The sequence below is a fragment of the Malus domestica genome, chromosome 01 (assembly GCF_042453785.1).
Source record: "Malus domestica chromosome 01, GDT2T_hap1".
Lineage (NCBI taxonomy): Eukaryota > Viridiplantae > Streptophyta > Magnoliopsida > Rosales > Rosaceae > Malus > Malus domestica.
In genome coordinates, this window is record NC_091661.1 from 15799224 (window position 1) to 15819148 (window position 19925).

General features: G+C 40.7%; 2 protein-coding genes and 1 long non-coding RNA gene across 3 annotated transcripts; 1 reads left to right on the forward strand and 2 right to left on the reverse strand.

The window, feature by feature from the left end:
- Positions 1–6005: 6005 nt before the first annotated feature.
- Positions 6006–7217, reverse strand: LOC114826554 (uncharacterized). Its single transcript, XR_003775452.2, has 2 exons — positions 6896–7217; positions 6006–6185 (listed from the first exon to the last, which is right to left on the reverse strand). It is a non-coding gene; the product is annotated as an uncharacterized lncRNA (long non-coding RNA).
- A 2466-nt stretch (positions 7218–9683) lies between these two features.
- LOC103403731 (uncharacterized) lies at positions 9684–10784 on the forward strand. Its single transcript, XM_008342593.1, has 2 exons — positions 9684–9790; positions 10163–10784. Exons 1-2 carry the CDS (start codon positions 9684–9686, stop codon positions 10782–10784), a joined length of 729 nt encoding a protein of 242 aa, XP_008340815.1.
- An 8081-nt stretch (positions 10785–18865) lies between these two features.
- LOC139197441 (uncharacterized) lies at positions 18866–19720 on the reverse strand. Its single transcript, XM_070824867.1, has one exon. It carries the CDS (start codon positions 19718–19720, stop codon positions 18866–18868), a length of 855 nt encoding a protein of 284 aa, XP_070680968.1.
- Between the last annotated feature and the right edge of the window lie 205 nt (positions 19721–19925).

Below are 19925 nucleotides of genomic sequence, written 5' to 3' on the forward strand. Positions count from 1 at the left end.
AACCAAGCCAAAACATGGATGAATAGCTGCTGCTCGAAGAAGAGGAAAATAACAAGGCCACTGCAAGGGAAGAACCACCCTTGCCGCAGCCTTATATGCCCTCTATGCCATCCACTACAACCAAGGTAAGCCTAAATTCAATTTGTCCTGACCCCGTTTCACCAAATGTCCTTATTTCTTGCAGGATCATGCAATCCAAGGAAGAAGAGGGTGAGAAAGGCATCTTCAAAACCTTTCCAAAGAATCAAGAGCAAGAAGTGGGTAGGGAATGTCTAGAATTCATCAAAGAAGATACACTTGAGACGAAAATTCCCAAAGAAGTTGGATTTTATGACACGAGAAAAGTCATAACTCTCAAAACACCAAATCTGGCCAAGTCCCATATCCCTGATGTGGTGTTCGTAATTGAGTTTGTGTTGGAGCAAGCAAGTAAGCCATCTTCTCCAACTTCGATTTTATTATATACTAACTTGCTGATTTTGATGATTCTGGCACCTACACTAGAATTTAAACCATTGCCGGATCATGTCAAGTATCACCTTCCATTCAAGGATCAATTCCATGCTATGGGCCCTATCCAAGTTTAGAAGGAAGTTTCGTCCAGCTGGAAGACGTTAAAGCAAGCGCTTCTTGGAAGGCAATCCATGTATTCAAATAAGGAAGATTTTTGAATTGTTCCACGATTGGTTTTGCGTTCCTAAAAACCTTCCCTTTTCTGCTGATTTATTTTGCCATGATTGTCATTTTTATTTATTGCTTGTTTAATTGTTTTTTGTGTGGGTTTATTTTTGAAACATTGACAGATATGCAAGGTATTTTACATTCATTTTCATAAAAAAAAAGGAACATTAAGTGTGCTTTGAAACAAACTGCATACCTCTATAAAAATCAACACTCGACGGGATTTCAGAGATCGAAGAAGGGAGCTCAGAAATGAAGAGGCCAATTCAAAAATCGAAGAGGCGCTAGCTTTCTCAAAAGCTGGGCTTGCTCAGAAACCACGGGCCAATCTTCTTTTCCAAATTTGTCCGCACTTATCACATGCAACCTCTGCACTCGACGGAGCTCAGAACTCGAAGAGGCGAGCTCAGAACTCGAAGAGGCAAGCTCAGAAATCGGAGAGGCATCTGCTTTTCCAGACGTGTCAGCGCCTGTCACATACACACTTAGCTTTGCGGAAATCACAAGCAGTTTGTCGAAGCGCCGATTCCAGATATGGAAGAGGCATCAACTTTATCCAGACGTGTCAGCATCTGTCACATACACACTCAGCCTTGCAAAAATTACAGACAATCTGTTGAAGATTTCTGGTGAAGTAGAAAGCACGTGAAGTTTACTATTCAATCATCCAACGGTTGTCGACAAGAGTGAAAGAATAATACCGATTATTATTTCCTATAAATGTCGACCTTCACCCTCCATAGCAAGGCAGACATACATAACCTTCCATCATCTCCGAGAATGCCTTCCCAACGAAGCCTCTCGAGTCACTCAGGGTTCCTTATTCCTTGGGGTACCTCTGCAAACAACTCATCCAAAGCAAAAGTATTTCATATCATGAAGGTTGAAAGCAAGAGTATCTTATATCAGAGAGCAATCAGCTAGCACTTGGTATCAATCTTCTGATCTGGAACCGACTGCCTGGAACCCCTTCCTGATTGCTTACCTAGCCCTGCTCTCGAGTACTCATTTTCAACATCTTATGCTTCATCTTCGTCTACCACATCTGCCTGGGGAACAGATAAGGGAAGTAAAAATGATACCTCGAAGCATGTGGAGACAATGTGCTAATTCATCCTCAGCTAGAGACAAGGAGAAAGAAAGTAAGAGGTGAGCACTTGGAAAGATTGAAGAAAGAAACAGACCATCACCTCTACCTCATGCCTGTCTGCCATGCAGAAGAAACAAGCAGATAAGAATGCAGACTGCACAATCAAATCAACCCAGCAGAATGAGTCTGATTTGAAACCAAGGAACTCGCTCAGAATTCCGAACCAGTTCGAGATCAAAGCTGTGGAAAGACAACAAGATCATCTATCTCCAAAACCAGATTTGCGTTCTTAAACTCTAATCTGTCTGGTTTTTACTTTGCCATACTTGTCATGTTTATCGTTGTTTGTTTGATTGTTTGCTTGTGTTTGTGTGAGTTTATGCTTGAAACATTGAGGACAATGTTCGATTTAAGTGTGGGGGGGGTAACCAAGTTGTTTTGCATGAAATTCGTGGGAGTTTATCACCAATTACTTCTAGTGTTACTCCTTGCTGTTTGTAAGTGTTTTTATGCTGGTTTGGAGTGTTTTAGTGTGTTTTGACATAAAAATCCGAAAATCTCATAAAAATTTGAAAAACCCTAAAAGAGTTGTTTTTGTGTGTTTGTTTGTGTCTTAGGGTACCTTCTAACATGATGATGAGGATTTGGTTTTTAATTACATGATTGTTAAAGAGAGTTATAAACATGGATGAAAATTTGATTTACTCTTTGGTGTATGCTTGGTTGTGGTTATAATTTATGAATACACATGCAATCATAAAGGAAAAATCAGTTTTTGTAACATGCTTGAAAGAAGGAACTCAAATGAAAGCTACAACCTTGTGAGACTTGACCCTAAACGTTTATTTGGAGAGTAATAATCTGTGCATCATTGTTTTCTAAAGTCGTTGCATGATCTCATTATTCTTTGCTTGGTTGCTACTTAGAAGGCGTTTCATCATTTAGTTCCAAATGCTAGAACTCATGCCTATTTCATTCAAAGCATGCTATTGATTTGATAACACATATTCAAGATAAAGTTGTGTAGTGACCACCAAAGCCAAATTGACATGCCCCTATTTCATTATGTGTTTAAGTTTAACCCCGTTGAGCCTTGTTAAGCCTATGTTCTTTGTTAACCCACACTATCCTTACCTAGCCTAGTGTTAGGACCATCCATACCCTTGTTCTTGAAGCATAGTAAAGCATGACTTAAAATGAACTCCTTTTTTATCAATGTATTGCAGAAAGCAAGTGTGGGGGAAGTGATTCTTGTGTGTGTGTGTGTGCGCGCCAAAGTCCTTAATCAGCCACATGTAGAAAAGAAAAAAAAAAGAATTGAAAAAAAAAAGTATGAAAAAGAGCTCTAAAGTGTTGTTTGTTAAAGAAAGGGTTCAAAACATTGAATTCGGCCCTAAGTGTTGCATAAATCTTCCCTTTGTAATTAAAAGTTGATTCTGCATTCTAAAGTGATTTCCAAGTGTCTATTTCATTGTTTTTCTTGCTATCGCTTTAAGAACGTTTGTTATCCCTATCCTTTCTTTGTTAGCCATTACCCCCAAGCCCTGTTACAACCCTTGACTTCAATCTTGAGTGTTGTGTGTTTCAATTTGTAGAGTTCGAAATTGGTATGAACATATGGTGTCACTGGTTCTCGCATCTAAGTAGTAGCATTCCATTCATGAGATCATATCTAAACATGCTTAATAACTCCAGAAAATTGCTTTCTTTGTTATAACATATGTGAGTCCTAATCTTTCGTGTTTACATCAATCTTCTCACATATACTAGTGTAGGGTGTGTAGTCAGAAAATGTGTGTGAAAATAGAGAGTATCTTGTAAGGAATTGAGCAAATTCTCTAAGGCATGTTACTACATTCAAAACATCGTTTTAATTGGTTAATTGTGAACTAGTAAGTGGTGACTGTGATTAAGTATATGCTCAAGTGTAAGGATGACCAAAATCTGTAGGAATGATGATTTTTTACACGTCATGTTTCATTAAAAATCCATGAGGCAATTGTTGGAAGGTCTAGGTTGTGTTTTGTATTGTTTTGTTTTGCTCGAGGACTAGCAAAAGCTAAGTGTGGGGGAATTTGATAGGAGCATATTTATGCGACTTAGTTAGCTTGTTTCTTGGCATTTATGTTGTTAATTCGTAGTTATTTTAGTATTTTAAGCTATTTTCATGTGTTTGTAGGTCCAAAGGGTTAATGTGGCAAAGAAGTGCATTTTGGAGCATTTTTGGGCATGGAATGGATAGCATATGCTTGGAGCAAAAGGAATAGACGAAATTTGAAGTTTGTGCATCATCCTCTTCCTATAAATAACCATTTTAGCACACTTATTACAACCACCCAACACATTTACCTACCACTACATCCACTCATCTCACCCAACACATCCATTCACCTACCACTACATCCACTCATTTCACCCAACACATCCATTCACCTACCACTACATCCACTCATTTCAACCACCCAACACATTCACCTACCACTACATCCACTCATTACCACCACCCACTACATCCTCTCCCTAGCCTATAAATATATTCATCCAAAGACACATCCAGGGGGGACAGTTTAGGGAGAAAGGATGAAGACACATTCTACCACAAGGCAGAGTCTTTTCTTCTTAACCATTCTACACATTCCCATAACAAAAACACAATTCCATGCACCTTCATTTCCCTTTCCTTGCCGTGACCTCCATCCCACCTAAACACATTCAGCCATTCCCTTCCATATATCCATATGCATCCATCAAACCACACCTTGTACTGCAACAAAGAGAAGAATAACTACCCTTGGACGTGCTTGCCATTCAAGTTGGATTGTTGGAGCGTTTTTAGGTGTTTTCATTCTTTTGTTTTCAATGTCTAAATTTGTTTATCTTTTCTTTGTGAGTATGAGGAACTAAACCCCCCTTAGCTAAGGGGGAATTCAAAGCCATGATCATACTTGCAATATGAATTGATTACCTTCAGTTGTGAATTCAATTTGTTTAACTGCTTGATTGATAACTTATTCGTGTATGTTTATTAAGAGTGCACACTTAGTTTGCATGCATGAATATGATGCTAGAGTATAAGGGAGTTTCACCTAATAGTTACAAACTTATATTCACAAGCAGTGGAGGTCGCTTATAAACGATTGCGTTAAATGAATTCTTGGCAGGTGTTTCATGCTCATCATAGTAATGAATGCCTCGTCAATACTTATAGTTTTCATAATGCTTAATGATCTTTGATTGTATCTTTATTGTGCTGTTCACAAAAAGGACTTTTGAAGAATGCTTGAATTGTTGTATGCGCTTTCCCATCCAATTCAATAACTGAAGAAGAACTTGAAGGTTAATTTAAGCGGACTTAATTAACCTGGGGTGTTGAGTTTCATGATTTATCGAAAGAACAACTGAAAATTGGTTTATGTGCAAGTGTGTCATGTGTGTAGAATGACCCTCTAGCTAGCCCATCATCCATAGTTTACCCAAATTCGTCCAAAATCTATTTTAGTTTACAATCTGTTTGTTTTGTTTTCAAATTCGTCAAAATCAAATCCCCCTTTACTTTAAAGTGTTTTATTAGTCAAAATCTGTTTTGATTTGTGTTTTTAAGTGTCTTGAGTCAAGTTAGAACCTAATTTCATCCAAAACCATCCCTAGAGTCAGTTTAGAGTCTAATTCATTGTTTTAAGCTGTTTTGAGTCTTTTAAACTAGTTTTGAGTCTTTTTAGTTTGTATTGCATCTTTTGAGTCTAGTTTGGTGTTTTAAACTTAATTTTATGTTTTTAAGTCAGTTTAGAGGTTATTAGCAAGCCCTCCTAATCCCCGGTCCAGAACGATCCCTACTTACATTCTTTACTACAATTGATACAAGAGGGTTTAATTTGTGTGTTAAGTAATTTTCGCATCAGTAACCAAAGCAGTGGTCCTTGCCACAACACTCTTTGGCCCATGCCGAGCTGACTCCTGGCCCCTGGCAGTCAACGTGCTACACCATCCCAACGTTTGCCCCTCGACATCACTATCTAAGAAGACAAGGAAAATTAAACTTTTCTTACCTCAGTGCGGCGCGGAGAAGACGAAGAAAGCAAGGAAAGGCGGTCCTTTGCACGGGCAAGTGTAGAAGATTGTTAGGGGATGTCACACCCCAAATTCAAAAATAAGAATGATAATCAAATTAGGGTGTGAATAGAATTTAAAATAAATTAAAATATTACAACGAGAGTATGATGGAACCAGAGCCAACTAAAAGTTCACTTAGACCTGTTTATTTAATACATCATGAGTTTAAAGAGTTCAACTCTTACAACACACTCTTGAAATACTAGAACACGTTATTTAAAGTACAACTAGGAAACCAGCACACACATAGGATATGTTTATTCATATAGAGACAGGTCATCATCTTGTTCCTCCATACCGGTACCTGCAATAACTAATAGGGTGTGAGCATTTCATGCTCAGTAGGAACCATATGTCCTTCAAGTTCATTTACCATAATTAATCAAAGTAGCAAGCCTTAAACAATATGGTAAAAATACAAATAATATGACAAAGAAGTACACATGAACTCACTCCCTTCTAATCTCGCTAACTTATATTTATGGCATCCAAACCTACACGTCCCATACCATGCTTATACCCCTTGGTTCCGAATACCATAAAATATAAATTAACTCCCATTCCTCCCTTAACCCCTAATTTTATTAGTAATTTCAGTTTCATTAACATGGGCCCTTCCCCCGACGCCCAACTATACATTCAAGCCCTTTACCCTACGCTTGAACATATATAAGTTTTCAACACTTTGCTTAACCAAGTTTACACAACCCAACACTTAACTCTGTAACATGTAATGCAACACGAGCAATTCAATTTAACAAACATAATTGTAACCCTCAACGTAGTCAGTCCAACAATTTTACATAACTCAACCATTCATCAAAACATAACAACATTTAACATAGTCAATATATATAATACACCGAAAAAGAAACCATTAACCCTAAACACAACCATGACAATCAATTGATTCTATTTCACCCAAGCATTTCATTACTACTGTATTAGATATAATTACTAATATCACAAAGATTAACCATGATATAGATCTATCATCGGAAATAGAGCCCCTACCTCTTGTCCAGCTAACTATAATACCTCTCTAAGCCTCCGAAGTGTCCGGAGTCACTCCCAGGCCTTTTGTACAAATTGAAGAATACACCAACACCCTATCAGCTTCCCTCTTTCGATTTCTTACTTTTCCCTTTCCAAAACCTCGCACTCTCCTCTAATTCTTCAGTGAAAATTTAGAAATACTCCCTCTAAGCCTATCATTACCTCTCCAGATTTAGAATGCTTACTCACACCCCCTAGACTACCCACATCACCCCAACATTTATGGACAAAATATGATTCCCTTGGCTCCCCCACCATGTGATGGTTGGGAAGAAGAAGAAGCGTTATGTTAGCTCATCGTTGACTATTTGTTTGGTCTGTGTTTTTTTTAACTAAAATAATGTTACTCCTATAATATATATATATATATATATATATATATATATATATATATATATATAAGTGTTACAGGGGAGGGGGAACAAATATCCTCTAGCTTTCACTCTCTTGTAGGGTAGAATAAATTCGAAACAATCTTATGTTTCCTAAAGCAAGAGAATATCTTTACACCTGTTGCCCTTTCCTGCAAGCAGCCCAACAGGTGTAGGGGCATTTGTGGAGTAAAAAATAATCAAGAAAATTATGGAGGTGACACATGAACTTTTGGGTGAAAAGGACAAAATTACCCTTGAGGCACACCGGGATTCCCACGTGCATGCAACAAACAATAACAGCTCAGTCAAGGTCAAAGGTAATCAAAATGGTATTTATTCAAAACCCTCTCATCACTCCTCATCAAATCCTCACCCACAAGGTATTCTTTTCAAATTGACATAATATCTTGCGATTATATTCAAAATACAACCAAATAGGGCCACACCCCTATATATATATATATATATATATATAGCCCCATCTTCACACCAAAATGCAAGTTCATTCTCTCCCTAAAATTCTCTAAACATTTTCTCTCTCAAATTCTAACTTTGGCATCAGAGATTCTTCGGCCAAAGCCCCCCCCTAATTTATCGTGGGCGCGTGAGGCTGTTGGCCTTGATCTTATGTGTTATTATTTAGCAGGTGCATTTTCCTCAAAGGAGAAGAAGACGGAAATTTGCATCCACACTCACGACAATTTGATATGTTTTAAGATCATAAATATTGTTTTTTACTCAATTATTTTGTATGTTTTTCTATAAGGCAATATTTTAAACTATTTGTCCATAGGGTGTGAAATTTCTATCTAAGGGTACATTTGTTTGCCATCACTAAGCTTCATTAGACTGGATTACCTAGGATTCTCAGTTTGCATTTGGTGCGAATAAGGATTCCCAAAGGTTCCGAACCCGACGTCAGTCTCTTAATTTCGGCCTATAAGTTTATGTAACTTTTCTTACAAGGTGCTTTCCAAGGTTTTAACTAATAGACTAAAGCCTTTACTCCCGAGAATTAGTTCTCCCATGCAAAACGCGTTTGTTGGGGGATGACAAATTCAGGACAACATCGGGATTGCACATGAGCTATTCCACTTCCTTAAGCTCAGAAAAACCAAATATAAGTTCAAACTTGGCATAAAGCTTGATATGCACAAAGCCTATGACCGAGTGAAATGGGACTTCCTAGATGCGGTAATGGATAAGATGGGGTTTCATCCCAGCTGGCGGTGGCTTATTATGGGGTGCATGAGCTCGATTAATTTTGCTGTGATTCCCAACGGTCTTCCGGGCAACAAATTTACCCCTTTGAGAGGACTACGGCAAGGTGACCCGCTATCTCCGTACTTGTTTCTGATGGTTAGTGAAGTCCTGTCTAAGATGATTAGCATAGCTACTAAGACTAAGCAATTGCATGGAGTATGGATGAGCCCTCATGGCCCATCCATATCCCATATCTTATTTGTTGATGACACCCTAATATTCTTAAAGGCTGATAGGTTGAACTGCCACAATTTGGGCTGACTCATTAAGGCCTATTGCTCAGCTTCGAGTCAGGTGGTAAACTTGCAAAAATCGTGTGTGTTCTTTAGTGCTAACACCCCAACGGTAGTTTCAGATGAGCTGGGGAATATTCTTGGTATACCGGTGGTGTCTGATTCGAGGACTTACCTGTGAGGTTCTAGCTATTTGGGGCCGATATAAGAGTCGTGGCCTTGCCTATATGAAAGGTAGAATGATGGGGAAAATCCAACGATGGAAGCAGTGCACCTTATCCTAAGTTGGCAAAGAGGTCATGATAAAAGCTATCGCTCAGGTTATTCCTGCATACCCCGATGAACTTATTTAAATTTCCGAATGGAATATGCAACGAGTTGGATTCCATGATTTCAGGGTTCTGGTGGGGTCAGAAAAATGGAGAAAGAAAAATTCGTTGGGTCTAAAAAAATTTGCTAGGCCACCCGAAACAAGAAGAAGGCATGGGTTTTAGGAGCTTTAAAAATTTTAATGATGCTCTCCTTGCCAAGCAATGTTGGAGGTTGATAATGGAGCCAAATTTGCTATGGGCTTTAGTTCTCAAGGCTAGGTACTTCCCACATTGTTCTTTTCTTGACGCCTAATGGGGAAGCCATGCATCTTGGGCATGAACCAATTTACTTGTGGGTAGAGATATACTTTTAAAGGGGGCGCATTGGCAAATCATGGATAGGCGACATGTACGGATTTGGGTAGACAGATGGCTCCCTTCCCTCCCTTCGAGCCACCCCATTCCAAGGGGAGCGGTGTCGGTTACTAAGGATACACTGGTGGAAACTCTTCTATGCCCAATTTCTAGAACCTATGACCTAAATTCCCTCAAACCCTTCATATTTATGGAGGAGCTGGAAGCTATCAATGATACTTATATCGGTGATTCAATGGGTGGGGACCGGTTCATCTGGCCAATCACCAAGAATGACTTTTACACGATGAAATTTGGGTACCTTTGGGCTCAGGCTCGAGCCTGCCCCCCGACGCCATAACACCTCTCTTCGTCTCGAGCCAGCCCAGATCGGGTTTGGAAGATCATTTGTAAGCTATAAACCCCAGCCAAAATTCAGAATTTCATGTGGAATACCCCCTACTAAGCTCTGGCCATAATGGAGGAATTATTTAAACGCCGATCTGTCCCTAACCTGATATGCCCGATATGCCAAAACTAGGAGGAGTCAATTGAACACCTATTCTTATTATGCCCATGGGTGGAGCCCATCTGGTGTAGAGGGATACTTAATTTTAAGATTAATAGGAATGGGGTTTCCAGTTAGATAGAGTGGTTCGACTCAATCTCTAATCTGCTTGTGGGTGCCAGTGGTGACCGGCCGTCTTTGCTCTTGTATGTAGCCTTCACGTGTTGGCATATATGGAAGGCTCGGTGCAATCTTTTGTTTAATCAGCGTCCAATCAACCCTACACAGGTTCTACGTGCAATTACAAACTCGGCGGGTGCATTTGGTGCTGCTGTACGTGAGAGGCATCCACAACCTACTCCTATCCTTTCAGTGGCTGGACGATCGACTAAGTGGTTCCCCCTTACCATGTTGTATACAAAAATCAATGTTAATGCTAGTTGGTCAGAGCTGACGCGCTCTGTCTTCGTTGGAATTATGTTATGGGATGCCGAGGGATCTTTTGTGGCAGCGATTAGGTACGATATTCGTGCTCTTTGTGTGGGTGCAGCTGAAGCATTGGCCCTCCTTAAAGGTTGTGAGCTTGGTTTATCATTGGGGCTTCAAATGGTTGTCGTGGAGTTTGATTCCCAGGAGTCCATTTCCTCTCTGTCGGACTCGCTCGGCAATAGTAGATGGGAAGCTTACCCTTCCTTACTAAAAGCTAAAAGGCTAAGGGAAACTTTCCAGGACTGTCGCTGGTCTTGGATACCAAGATCAGCCAACATAGTGGCGGATGCATTGGCATCACACATATGTGCATAGATGTGCGATGTTACTTGGATCAATAAACCCCCATCTTTGTTAGTTCATGTGCTTCAAAATGATGGTTTACCTTGTCCTCCTTAAGGTATCAAGGGCAGTGGAGGGGGCGACGCGCTAACTTGGTTACTACATCTTCCTTGTAACTCCCTCTACTGCCCATTGTTTCTTTTTTCTTACTGTTGGCTTGCCTCGTTGTAGGCTCTCCTTGCACTATTTGGCATCTTTACCCTGGTTTTAATCTACCAGTTTCCCAAAAAAAAAAAAAAATTGAACTCATGTTATATAAATGCTTCACTACATGGTCTTAGTGAGATCCATCAAAAAGTAGGGGGCTACTAAGACCACCTTGCTAAATGCTTCGCGTTTGCTTCACACCGTGTCATTTACTTCGCCAAACCCTTCGTGTCTACTTTGCACTGTCGTCTACAACCATAATTTCTTGAAATCCCATGTAACCACATCTTCTTGCTCGAAACGCTTCTTGGGTGGATCGAGTTTTAGGTCCTCGTTGAACGTGAGCCGCAGGATCCTCGCAGCTACAGAGAGAAAGGGAGGGAGTAGAGAGAAATAGAGATTGGAATCGAGAGGGAGTTGGACGGGAAAAGATGGAGAAAAAGAGGGAGAGGGGACAGATGTTTATGGAAAAAAAAATTGAATTAATAACAAAATTAATAAATATGAATTAAATAATATAATTAAAGTTTGTTAATTATCTTGTTTCTTATTTGAACATTGCATCAAACGCTTCACTAATTGAGATCAGCTTAGTTTATTTTAAGTCAGTTCAACTTAATTTATAAAGCTAGTCCAATCTAAAATAATATAATGTAACAATCACCCCCTAAGCCAATCGAAAATAATATAATGTAACAATCACCACCTAAGCCTACAAGCATGGTATAAAATATCGATGATATCAGAACTATCGGTAGTCTAAAAACATGAAAATATCGAGATATTATCGATATCGATAACAATTGAATAAAAACCACGGAAATTGTAAGAAAAACTTAGAAATTTTTATTGAAACTTTGGAGAATGTTTATTTAGTCAATTATCTATTAGTTTATCCAAAAAAAAAATTAGAAGGAAATGCATTACATGATGGATTTAATTGATTTAAGTTGATTATACAACGAGCTGGCAAACACTGTGAGTGTACCAAAAATGTAGTAATTAATGAAAAAAAGATTAAACACACCATAATCTTTTATATATAATGATTTACTACAATATTTTACACTTTATACATTGCATGGTAAGATACATGAGTGATTTAGTACCACATAAAGTTCCTATGAGGTTCAAAATTTTCACTATCTTCATCATCTCTATGTGTAGAGTAAGTTTATTGTGAAGAGTATTCATCAAATGATAAATCCCCAAAATAGTTTTACATGTAATTGTTAACATGCCACTCATATAAATATAAATATTTTAGCATATTATCATTAAAACATAAGTGATATATGGTGGTTACGGTGTTGGAGGAGTAAAATGGGAGGGGTTCAAATCCCCTTTGTGTTTTTTTTTTCCTCCTTTTTTTCCCTTTTTTTTCTTCTTTTTCTTTTTTTTTCCCCTTCCTTTGCATTTTTTCTTCTTTTTCTTTTTTTTCCCCTTCCTTTGCATCGATATTTTTCGATATTATCGTCGATATTGTCGATATTTGTACGATATGTACATGGATATGTTCTGAAATATCCGTGTTTCGAAAAAACCGAAATATCCTCGATATTTCGTCGATATTATCGATATTTCAGACTATGCCTACAAGTGACCTACACAAATTTAATGTTACTGGATGTATACTGTTAAAAGAAAGAGAGAAATATGAATTGTGCACTTGTTGGGCTATTGATTTTACAGAAAAGGATCCTCGCAGGATCCTTTTTCTGAGGATCCTAAGGATTTCGTGATTATGATCGTTTATCGTACATCTTATGATCAGTTTTCATTAAGTACTATTTATATTTAATTTTAATTTTAAATTTTGAAATAATTTCTGATCAAATTTAACTAATGAATGAGTAAATTATTTTCAAAAATCCATAAATTAATGATTTTAAGTCATTACGTCGAAGGTGCCAATTGCCAAAGGCTGCGGAGACAAAGTAGCCAGCTTTTGGGAGCGTCCCTACTCTCGGCGAGTGAACCAAGACGCCCTGGCCTTGGGCTTTGGCGATGCGTGGCCTGGACGTGACGCTATTTCCCGTGTCGGCTGTTTGTTTGTTTGTTTTAAATTCTTGTATTTGTGTCCTTCCCACGTACTCTTGTCCTTTTCGTGCTCCACTTTTCCTCACCCATTCTGTCATTCACTCACTCACTCTATCATTATCATCTATCAAGCTAGGAATACCACTATTATCAACTATCAAGTTACGAATACCACTACACTTACTCGTGACGGGAGCAATTTATATAGAACAAATTTACAGTTGCTTGAATCTTGATTAAATGAAATATTGTTTTGTGGAAAAAAATTGTACATAATAATGCATTATTAGATAAGAATACCACATGACAATAAACTCGTTTCATGTAAATTTTTCTTCCCCATGCATAGGTATAACGTCACAATGACATTCCGCGCTAATAAATTAAAAATGTGTAAATTTTTATCCGAGTGATTGTGTCATTGACGCTGGATATAAGTTGTGCTCATGTGTGTAATTCTTTATACATATAGTTTCCTAGTATAGTATATACCAAAATATTTGACATTGTTGAAGCATTAACACTTGTTGATACGGTGCATGCCATACTGAAAGCATTGTAGAACTTTTCGCAAACAACATTTTCTAATTGGATTCCTTTAAATTTCTACTCTCAACATTCTTTTTCTTTGCTATTTGCACCATCTCAACATCTGAAGAACCGTAGCATTTCAACACCCGTTTTTTAATCATCGTTCTCTAAATTGGAGTCGTGGAGGCCACAAGAAGAGGTCCCAACTCGCCATTGTTTCGGTGATACTTCTCTTTCTTTTTTTCTTTTTTTTTTGAAAAGATACGATAGTTGTTTTCATTTCATCAAAAGATTCATTACAAGAGTTTATCCTTCTCTAAGCATGGAGCTAAGCATAGTCATCCACAAGTATATCAGTTATAATACTAGGCGGAGAATCAGTCCATTCGCAACTTTGCATCAGAGATAGCCCAACTTTTGCAAGGTGATGAGCAGCAGCGTTCGCATTATGACGAATGTGGGTGATATTTGCTTCAGTGATTGTGTTGAGCAGAGATTTGCAATCCTCCACAACTTGCCCAATGGTTGACAAATTAAGAGTAGGATCTCTCAGCGCCTCCACAATCTGAAGTGAGTCAGTTTCAATAATAAGGGATTGATAACCCCTGTCAATCGCCCATAGCAAACCTGCCCTTACTGCCATAGTTTCCGAGAGCAATGGGGAAGATATATCTTCAAATCTTCCAGCACGAGCAGCCACAAAAGACCCATCGATGTCTCTGATAATGGCCCCGAAACCAGCAATGAGTCTTCCTGCATTCCAGGACCCATCAATGTTCATCTTGATTCGTCCCTGTGGTGGGACGCTCCATCTGGGGGTGTTCCTCAGCCTACAGTCCTGTTCCGAACCTGTATTGGTGGTCCTAGCAAACTCCGGCCACCATTGGATGGCTCGATCAGTACATACCTCGGGAGGTTCCAGTTTTTCCTCCCAGAGTTTCATGTTCCTTGCCCTCCATAATGCCCAACAAACCATCATAAAAATATCAAAACTTGCCTTGGGTATACGATCAGCCACTTCATTGATCCATATCATAAAGGAAGGAGGGTGATTATTTCTCACAAGTGTACCCACCTGCGAGCTCATCCACGCACATCTTGCATAATGGCAATCCTTCATTAGATGTATGGTAGATTCACCATAGGCTCCACACAATACACATTCCACATCCATGGTAATATGTCTTGCCACCAAATTGGCCCTAGTAGGGACCAATTCATTGGCAAGTCTCCATACGCAGATTTTGACTTTTGTTGGTACTTGTGCATTCCATACCTTCGCCCAAACCTTAGCTCCATCTCCATTTGAGGACGATGCCCCGCAGTTTGTGGGATGTAGCCAATTCCTTGCCACATGGTAAGCCGACCGGACCGTAAATCTTCCGTGTCTCTCATGGTGCCACAGCAAGTGATCCGGCGAGTTTCGTACACTTAATGGGATTTTCCGGATCAGATTTACCTCCTCTGCAGAGAAGAGACTTTGAAGCACATCAATCTTCCAACACTTTGCAACATGATCAATCAACTCATTCACCATTGTCAGTGTGCATCCCATCGGTTTTGGAGAGTAGGGGCGAAATCGAAGCGGGATGGGGATCCAAGGGTCCTCCCAGATCCGAATAGAGTGCCCAGTATCCACCTGCCATCTTAGACCCAAACTTAACACATTTCGAGCAATATAAATACTTTTCCATACATACGATGCTCCCGGCTTCAAGGGAGCTTCCATAAAGGAGCTAGTCGGAAAGTATTTTTCCTTCAGGACCGTTGCAACCAGAGACTGTGGATTAGCCAACAATCTCCACCCCTGCTTTGCTAACATACCCAAGTTGAATGCATATAAGAACCGAAACCCAAGTCCACCTTCCATCTTTGGATTACACAGGCGTTCCCACGAGCACCAATGCATTTTCTTTTCTCCTTCATCGCCACTCCACCAATAGGATGCAACCATTTTATTTAGCTCGTCACAGAATAATTTAGGCAACAGAAAACAGCTCATAGAGTAATTTGGAATTGCCTGTGCCACTGCCTTCACCAACACCTCTTTCCCTGCGGCACTTAGCAATTTTCCTTGCCAACTCTTTAATCTCTTCCATAGGCGGTCCTTAAGATTCCCAAAACATAAGCTCTTGTTCCTTCCCACAAACGTTGGCATACCCAAGTACTTGTCATGTCGATCTACCCGGTTCACCCCAAAGATCTCGGCCAACTTCATTTGCGCAGGTCGCTTCACATTTCGACTAAAACATGCCTCACTTTTCTCAAGATTTACTTTTTGTCCCGAAGCACGTTCATACACCTTTAAGACCTCCCGTATTTGCCTGCAATCCGACTCCGTTGCTTGACAGAACAGCAGACTATCATCTGCAAATAATAGATGACTAATCGATGGTGCTTCTGGGCAAATTGATATGCCATTTATCAGCCCCCGCCGTTCCCGTAGAGCGATCAAAGCTGACAGTCCCTCTGCACACAGTATAAATAAATATGGTGATAGAGGATCACCCTGGCGTAATCCACGGGACGGGAGGATATACCCTCGTGGACAGCCATTCACCAGTACAGAATATGAAACCGTAGTCACACAGAGCATGATGAGTTTGATCCAAGTCTGAGAAAAGCCCATTTTAGTAAGGATTCGATGTAAGTACCCCCACTCAATCCGATCGTATGCCTTACTTATATCTAGTTTTAATGACGCGAAACCTTTCTTCCCTCGGCGCCGTCTAAACAGATAATTAGCAACTTCTGATGCTAAAATGGTATTATCAGAAATATTACGACCCGGCACGAAGGCGCTTTGAGTTTGTGAGATGATGTTGGGGATACCTTAAGGCGATTCGCAAGTACCTTAGAAATGATTCTGAACAGGACATTGCATAGACTGATGGGCTGAAACTGAGCTACTTCCTCTGGTTGCTTTGTTTTAGGAATGAGGCTGACATATGTAAAGTTTATTTGCTTCAACAATTTCCCTGATGCTTGGAAGTTTTTAATCGCATTTGTAATGTCATCCCCAATGATATTCCAAAATTTCTGGAAAAAGAAAGGATTCATTCCGTCGGGGCCCGGAGCCTTTGATGGCTGCATCTGAAAGACCGCCTCTTGAACTTCCTCAGCCGAAATTTCCCCTTCCAGCATGCGATTCATTTCTGCCGTTACCCTTGAATCCACAGCCTCAATAACTTCATCATCCTGATTATTCCCAGTGGTTTGGAAGATATCATGAAAATATTGAGTCACAGTGCTTTCGATCCCCGCATCATCATAGACCCAAGCGCCCCTTGTATTTTTCAGCCGTTTGATCGAGTTCTTTGCCCTTCGGTTCCTAGCACGTTGATGGAAGAACCGTGTATTACGGTCGCCAGCTTTAACCCATAAAGCGCGTGATCTCTGCCTCCAATACTTCTCCTCTTGACCCAAGAGTTGATCAAGCCGCTGCATTAGTCGGTGCCGTTCAGCCAAAGCCTCTTCTGTAAGTGGCTGGGCAAGTATGAATCCCAACTTTTGACGCACACCATTAATTTTCTCCCGCCTCCCTTTAAATACTGATTGTTGCCATTTCAGTAGAGCTATTCTAGTGGCTTTAATTTTGTTCACTATCTGAAACATCAACACACCAGTACCCGGCTGGTTCCAAGCATTACGGATAATATCTTCACAATCCTCATGGTCAGCCCAAAAATTTTCGAATCGAAATAGTTTGCTTCTGCGTCTAACATGGCTATGTGTTCCATCTACCTCTAGAAGAATAGGCACATGGTCAGAATTGCTAGGATCCAGGTGGGTGACCTTAACATTGCTGAATAAGTCCTTCCACCTATCAGTTGCAAGCATCCTATCTAACCGTTCTTTGATACCCCCTGACCTAGTAGTAACCCAGGTGTAAGGAGTACCCAAGAACCCCAGATCATGTAGATGGCAATCGCACACTGCATTCCGAAAAGCCATTATTTGGTTTACTGGACGAACTGGACCCCCTTCTTTCTCGTGGATACCGAGTAATTCATTGAAGTCCCCTCCTATCAGCCATGGAAGTGAGCAACTCGCAGCCAATCGCCTCATAATATCCCAGGACATTTGGCGTTCCTCAGTTCTCGGGTGCCCGTAAAAACCAGTGAATCTCCAATGAACTGCATCGCCTATTGTTCCTATTTCAGAATCAATAAATCTCTCTGATGAAGAAATGATTCTCAGGTTTATGTCCCCTGTCCAAAACAAACCAAGACCCCCTGACTGTCCATTTGAACTAACCCCGAACACTCTTCTAAAGCCCAGCTTCACCCTCAAGTCGTTTAGTACCTCTGCCTTGCACTTGGTTTCACATAGGAAAACCAATTTGGGAACTTTTTGCCGGATAATATCCTGCAATGCCTGAACTTTCCGAGGGTTCCCAAGCCCTCGGCAGTTCCAGATTAGTATATTCATGGCTGTCGGCGGGGCTGAACATCGTCAGCCTCCACCGATGATACAAGTCTTGTTATTTCACTTCCTCTACCCAGCAACCCGCATCTCTCTGCTTCTTCCATTTCCTTTGAAAGGCTGACCACCACCTCGCACCATTGGCCCTCCTGCTGCTCGAGGTCAACATAGCTGGTCGCCGTGGATCTCCCCCCTCGATTCCCTCCTCTAAGTCTAGAGCTTTTCTTCTTCAGGTTTGAGAGATGTAAAGGGCGCCCGTAGTTAGGGTATCTCAGTGTCTTTTGCTTTTTTGTTTGTGGAGTAAGGAGCTCCACATCATTTCTCCCCCCTTTTTTTTTATTTCCTTTTTGTTGAGTATTAACCCCATCCATTGGGCCTTGGTTAGTTTCCCCATTCCCCATTGCTTTCACACTAGGATCCACCTAACTCTGAACATCAACGTTTGAAGCCTGGACCATCTGGGCCGCCGCTGCCAGGCTTTGGGCGTTCACATCCGAAATAATTGTTCCTGGGGGGAAACAATCCTTCACAGTAAAATTTGTGGGCCTGGCCCGCACCTCCTCCGCAGCCAGGAGCAGCCCATCAACATTTTCAAAGGCCCATGGGGGAATCCTATTTGGGTCACACCAGTTTTTCTCCAGAGAGAGCCCGTTAACAGCTATAGTAAGAGTTCCGTTTGTAAAATGGGTCCCATAACTATCTGGATGCCACATATGCCCGTAATCAGGCCGTGTGTCCAATCGCGATTTGGGAATATGCCCAGCCTCAGAGTTTGTCCCTGCCAGGTGTAGTGTCCTTTCCTGATTTGAGTGGGAGACCAGGCCTGCAGACGTACCTGTCACTGCAGTGCAATTCTGCCTCATGTCAATACTTGTTGTTGCCATGTTGACCTGTTCCTCCGCCTTTCGACGTTACAAGTAGCTGTTCGCCGGGATGTCCATTTCCGTGTCCGGCAGGCCGTAGAAACGACCATCACATTGTTCCCATTTTCTTCTCCAATGGTTTTCACGAGCCCCGGTCGTCGCTGCTCCCCTTCTTTGTGGAAATAACATAGAATTTGCCCTGGATGCAGGTGCGGCCCGGAGATCACCATTAAATCGAGTTCCACCCGCCATCGACAGTGGCGCCGGACGAGGACATGCACTTGAGTGGCCTAATCTCCCACATTGGTAGCAGAAAATTCTCAATCCTTCATACTTGAATTGGATAGTATAGGAGCCCCAAGCTGGGCATGACACTAAGCAGCATGTAATCAATGGCCGACAAGCATCAAAGTCTACTCTTAATCTCAAGAAACCCCGAAAGCCCACCTCTGCTGGATCTTCAACTTCAAGAACTGCTCCAATTTTTGCCCCCAGACTTCTAGCATTTTTCACTGTACAGTAGTTCCTGGGTATCCCATGAGCCTGTATCCAATAAGCAGCTCGATTCGCTTCAATGTCGTCAAGGGAGTGAAAAGATGGCCAGAGTTTCACAGAAAAAGTATAATCCCTGATAAACCAGGGGTTGCCTTCCAGAATTTTTTTGGCGACCTGCTCATCTCCAACTGTGATGGCATATATATTTGCTTTGGCCCTTTGAACCCTGACCACCCCCATTTTGTTCCAAGCTGACTTGAGAGTCTCCTTTACCACCGTTTGGGAAGGTTCATTATCTGCAATTAGTCTCCCCACCAAATGGATGTTGTTGTCAAAACTTTCCTCCAAATCTAAACTGTCTTCAAAGGTAATATTAAGGCTGTCCATCAACTCCTCCTCAATATCCATATGAACTTTGAACAGAAAGACCGTTCAACCCACAAAAGCTCACGGCAAGATTTTGAAAAACTACCTAACCCACAAATACTCACAGTAGAGATACCGGAGCAAGTAAAGAACTCACAGCAAGGAAGCCGAAGTTATTAAGAACCCACGGCCTGGAGCCAGAGTTATAAACCAACACTTTCCAAGTTTCAGCTACACATTTGATCAA

Excerpts from the sequence above, each read along its gene's own strand:
- LOC103403731 (XM_008342593.1), top strand. The coding sequence starts at position 9,684 with ATGGAGGAGCTGGAAGCTATCAATGATACTTATATCGGTGATTCAATG. Across the intron at positions 9,791-10,162 it reads TTTTACACGATGAAATTTGG|TGGTGACCGGCCGTCTTTGC; the intron begins GTACCTTTGGGC and ends TGTGGGTGCCAG.
- LOC139197441 (XM_070824867.1), bottom strand. The coding sequence starts at position 19,720 with ATGGATATTGAGGAGGAGTTGATGGACAGCCTTAATATTACCTTTGAA.